At 41.0% G+C, this 5,474-nt stretch overlaps 1 protein-coding gene across 1 annotated transcript in view; it reads right to left on the bottom strand.

Annotated features, from left to right (window-relative positions):
• Positions 1 to 2,812, bottom strand: part of LOC112071083 (RNA polymerase-associated protein RTF1 homolog) — a 26,756-nt gene extending 23,944 nt beyond the window's left edge. The window contains exons 1-3 of the mRNA XM_070439240.1: positions 2,583 to 2,812; positions 1,341 to 1,460; positions 923 to 1,082 (exon numbers count right to left, since the gene is read on the bottom strand). Coding sequence (XP_070295341.1) covers positions 923 to 1,082; positions 1,341 to 1,460; positions 2,583 to 2,666 — 364 coding nt within the window. The 5' untranslated portion in view covers positions 2,667 to 2,812. The remainder of the gene's footprint in view (positions 1 to 922; positions 1,083 to 1,340; positions 1,461 to 2,582) is intronic.
• Positions 2,813 to 5,474: the final 2,662 nt, after the last annotated feature.

The raw sequence follows: 5,474 nt of genomic DNA, 5'->3' as shown, positions 1-5,474 counted from the left end.
GGCCGTCTCTATGGCCACCACGATACAGGGCCGTCTCTATGGCCACCACGATACAGGGCCGTCTCTATGGCCACCACGATACAGGGCCGTCTCTAAGGCCACCACGATACAGGGCCGTCTCTATGGCCACCACGATACAGGGCCGTCTCTATGGCCACCACGATACAGGGCCGTCTCTATAGCAGCATATTTTGTCTGTGTTAAGGCACCTTTCAATATGAGAGTCAAATCAATTGTTGGTCACATTAACCAAAGGCAGCAATTAACCACTCTTGTGGGGTCTGTCTCAATTTGTCTTTATATGTTTCCTTGCATCCCATCTCCTGACCTCCTTCTCAACCGTATTGTAAGAGTATATAGAAGGTCCCTCCCCTCGGATCATCCTCTCCAATGTGTTTTGAGAAGGAGCCAAGGACAGAGGATTCCAGAATGAGCCCGGTCCTTCAGAGAACTTACTGTTGTTAGTGGAACCACTGACAGCTACTACTCTCTTGGGTTACCTCCTGAAGTGTGGACTTGCACACTCCACAGCATGGACGTAAAAGCTTTAGATTATTGTAAGCAGGTTTATTTTATTTATTTAACTAGGCAAGTCAGTTAAGAACAAATTCTTATTTTCAATGACGGCCTAGGAAAAGTGGGTTAACAGCCTTGTTCAGGGGCAGAATGACAGATTTTTACCTTGTCAACTCGGAGAGTCGAACTAGCAACCTTTCGGTTACTGGCCCAACGCTCTAACCACTAGGCTACGCTGCCGCCCCTCCACTCTAACCACTAACCCAACGCTCTATCGCCCTGCTAGAGGGAGTTTCCACCATTAAATCCACGAGAGGGCGTATGTAAGTTCACACTTCGTAAGAAAGGGTGTAGAATCTGTCTGCAAACATTTTATTTTTATATATATATTTTTTTTTTAACATACCCTCCTCAGGGGCAGAACTGTCAGCAGAACTGTCTCCACCAGAACTCCCGGACGAAGCAGCTTTATGAACCCTCTTCTTCGCTGCCTCTTTCTTCTTCTCTGTTGCCGTCGGTTTCCCTGGCTTGACCTTCTTCTTGACTTTAGGACCACCGGCGGTCCACTACGTGAAAACAACACAGAAAACAGAACGTTATCATGTGAAGCGTCAAGGACGATATGAAAGTAATGTTCACTTATACAGTGTCTCTTTCATGCCACTACTGTAAGGGCTGATTTCCTGTACACAGATTAAGCCTAGTCTGGGGGATTAAGAAGTTATTTCAAAGGTGACCCTTTACATTGGGCGTGCTTCTTAGTCCGAGGAAAACAGCCGTAGGAAGATCAAACAATATGGAGAGAGGACGTTACTGTGACATACCTCATCATCACTGTCTGATGTCTCTGAGTCTGATGAGGCTGCGGGCTTGCTGACCGGCTGGTTGTCCTGCTGGTCATCCGAGTCCACCCTCTTCCTCTTGGTGGCCAGAGACAGGAGCTCCTGGGGGCCACAGGGTGAGAGAGACAAGAGGTGAGTTTAAAGCATGGATGAGTGAACTTATAGTGATGGGGAAACAGAGGCCGACGTTGAGGAGCACACATTATGTTACGATATAGATATTATTAGATATTCTGAATAGAGAAAAAAGGCACAATAGCGGAGAAACTGTCATCTTGTAACAACATAGATCAACTGTTAATATGAATAGATTTTTACAGGATGAATGCTGCATGGTTTGCTCAGGGGACAGCGGATGTGTTAAGGTAACATTTCAATTGACCGACAAATCTCCTTCACAGCATATTTACAGTGGTTTCTGCGTGTTAGAAAGCGTTATAGTACTGTAGTAGTAAGTGATTCATAGTTTATCAGTCACTCACTTTTATTGTGTCGTCTTTCATTTTATAGGTTGTGCAACTTAACTTATTGTATTGGTGCTGTGTAAATAACTAATGAGACATCACTTAGTAATAAATCTCTCTGTTGTAGTGTGTGTCAATTTTAAATTGTAGCTATGTTTGTTTATGTTAACCAACAGGCCGAATTGTTAACTACCAACACAAGCATTATGATATTAATTAGCTACTAACTAACTAGTATTAAGTTTAATACCACGCTAGCAAAGATAACTAGCTAGTTAGCAACTTCACTGCGGCAAGTTACGTGATGTTAAATCTACGATTGGCATGTTTTTAATAGCACAACATTGTCTGTAAAGTAAGTAACATGACATGCTATCTTTCAACACATTCCTCCGAAGCTAACTTTAGCTTATGGTTAAGCTAGCTAGCTAACTGTTTTGTCAACACCAAAATATAACTTTAGCAGCGCCCATTACCTCTTGCAGGATATAATGTTATAAATCCGCAGGTCAGTGTATTCTCTGATGACCAAATTATCACAACGGGTTAGATTAATGTTGCCACATGATATTATACTGGGAATTAAATAACGCCAATAAAACTTCAGGCCTACGGCGCGGTGTTTTCCTCCAAACTCAAGACACAGCCAGCATGCTAACATTAGCTAGCTAACCCAAACTGTTCTTATCCGGTTGTCAACCCACCCTGCCTGCTAAGTAGCGGAAAACAAATTCAAATCCAGAAAAGGTGCAAGACTCACCTGATCTAAATTATCATCACTAGCGCTGTCTTCAGAGTCAGAGTCGATAACGACTCGACCTTTCCGTTTCTTTACATTCACCATGATTTAACTAGTTGATAAGCTCGGCTACCTCTGTGTGCGGTGTGTTGTTGAAGACGGGAGAAACGGCGGTAGCTAAGTAGTTTAGCACCGCCAGACCTGAACTGGTCCTGAGACACACAAAGGCGCTAGAGTACCACTGAGCATGCGCCTCAATGACAAACGGCGCAACAACAACAACAAAAAACTAGTGGAACCGAAAATAGCAGCGGTGTTTCCAGGGAGGATGTTAATCTACACGGACCACAAACCTTGGATATGGGAACTATACGTTATTTCTTAATGATTACACATGTATACGTCTGTTAGAGCTCACAGATCACTGCACCTGTACATAGCCCATCTGTAAACAGCCCATCTATCTACCTCATCCCCATACTGTATTTATTTATTTATCTTGCTCCTTTGCACCCCAGTATCTCTACTTGCACATTCACATCTACTTGCACTTGCACATCTACCATTCCAGTGTTTAATTGCTATATTGTAATTACTTTGCCACCATGGCCTATTTATTGCCTTAACTCCCTAATCTTACCTCATTTGCACTCACTGTATATAGACTTTTTGTTTTCTTTTTTTATTGACTGTATGTTTGTTTTACTCCATGTGTAACTATGTGTTGTTGTATGTGTCGAACTGCTTTGCTTTATCTTGGCCAGGTCGCAGTTTCAAATGAGAACTTGTTCTCAACTAGCCTACCTGGTTAATTAAGTAAAGGTGAAATTAAATAAAAACATTATACAAATGTTATCATATGTATTCTACGCTGTGAGTGATGAACACAATGCTATCTACCAAAGGCCAGTTCTAAATCGATACAAGAGACAGATCCAACGGGGAAAAMTAGCTGGCTAGCTAAAGTCATCATTCACTGTGTAACGTTGGTCATTGAGTAACGTTATTAAGTAACTACATCGAGGTTCCTGCTATGTACTGTCAGTGTCAAAACGAGTTTATTGATAGTGTACATTCTGTGATTCACTTCATCAAGTAGCTTGTCGTCGTGGCTATGAACCAGAATGCCCTGCTATTATTATTGTTATTATTATGATTGGCTTAGCCCAATAATGGACTAAAGGAGCCTAACGTTACTCCTTATACTCCAAGGATGTTCTGTTTAAAGGTGAATTGGCTCTGGAAGCCAAAACAGCCAAATACTCCAACTAAACGTGAATCGATTCTCAATTGCGGTACAGTTCTAGAAACATAAATCCATCTAGTTTATTTTGTATTATTATCATGAACTTTAAAACAAATGCAAAAACAAAAATATACAAACAAGATTACATTAAGCTAACAGACAGGGGTATTACATATCGAGATTTTAAATTTGTCAAAAAGTTGTATGGTATTGCTTTTTTGTTTTTAAACTTATTGATAATTTCAAAATWATATTTAAATTATATCTTAAACAATGTGAAGTGGGGTTTGTTCTCCTCCCACTTATTTTATGGATAAATAATCCATGAAAAATAAAACAAATTAACAATTAAAGTTAAATCAGGGTATATATCATTTGGATCAAAATAAAACATATCAGAGTTTTTCAGATGAACATTAATAGTAGTTTATTTTAAAATAAAATATTCTAACTCACTCCTAAATTTTATGACTTAAGAACATTCCCAAAATAAATGGCCAAGAGTCTCTGGGTCACAACCACAAAATACACATTTATTATCAATAGCTATTTAGAATCTGTGTACAATAAAGGTCTTTAGAGGATAGATTATATGAATGAGTTGGTATGATTCTTCTTTCACCTTATTAGATATACAATATTTGCCAGACAACAACGAGACTTTGTTCCAGTTCACTTGTCCTAGGGCTCCATTCCAGTACACTTGTCCTAGGGCTGCATTCCAGTTCACTTGTCCTAGGGCTGCATTCCAGTTCACTTGCCCTAGGGCTGCATTCCAGTTCACTTGTCCTAGGGCTGCATTCCAGTTCACTTGTCCTAGGGCTTTAATTCCGTTCACTTGTCCTAGGGCTGCATTCCAGTCACTTGCCTAGGGCTGCATTCGCAGTTCACTTGTCCTAGGGCTGTAATTCCAGTTCACTTGTCCTAGGGCTGCATTCCAGGTCACTTGTCCTAGGCTGCATTCCAGTTCACTTGTCCTAGGGCTGCATTCCAGTACACTTGTCCTAGGGCTGCATTCCAGTTGACTTGTCCTAGGGCTGCATTCCAGGTCACTTGTCCTAGGGCTGCATTCCAGTACACTTGTCCTAGGGCTGCATTCCAGTTCACTTGTCCTAGGGCTGCATTCCAGTTCACTTGTCCTAGGGCTGCATTCCAGTACACTTGTCCTAGGGCTGCATTCCAGTTCACTTGTCCTAGCGCTGCATTCCAGTTCACTTGTCTAGGGCTCCATTCCAGGTCACTTGTCCTAGGGCTGCATTCCAGTTCACTTGTCCTAGGGCTGCATTCCAGTACACTTGTCCTAGGGCTGCATTCCAGTTTACTTGTCCTAGGGCTCATTATACCTACATTTTAGCAGAGGGAATAGTAACATATTGACATCGTTTCCTTATATACATGTTATTACATTTATAGTTTAAAATGGCAATTCCTTCTAGCTGTATTGAGGCTACAAAATCCTCAACAGTTGCACTTTGAGTATTGTTATATTCTCCTAAGAGAAGAATAGCACCTTTAGGGACAGCTCTAAAAACTATTTGAAACTTCTCAGGCTTGAACGTAACATTGTGTCTTATCATGAATTCTTGATAATCATATAGTTGTCCATCATTATTCAATAATTGTTTAAGCAGATAATGCTGTTGTCAAACCAGTTCTGGAAAAACAAA

The sequence above is a fragment of the Salvelinus sp. IW2-2015 genome, unplaced genomic scaffold (genome assembly GCF_002910315.2).
Source record: "Salvelinus sp. IW2-2015 unplaced genomic scaffold, ASM291031v2 Un_scaffold1511, whole genome shotgun sequence".
NCBI classification, from domain to species: domain Eukaryota; kingdom Metazoa; phylum Chordata; class Actinopteri; order Salmoniformes; family Salmonidae; genus Salvelinus; species Salvelinus sp. IW2-2015.
The sequence above is the reverse complement of the archived record's forward strand: the minus strand, read 5'-3'. Positions and strand labels throughout refer to the sequence as shown.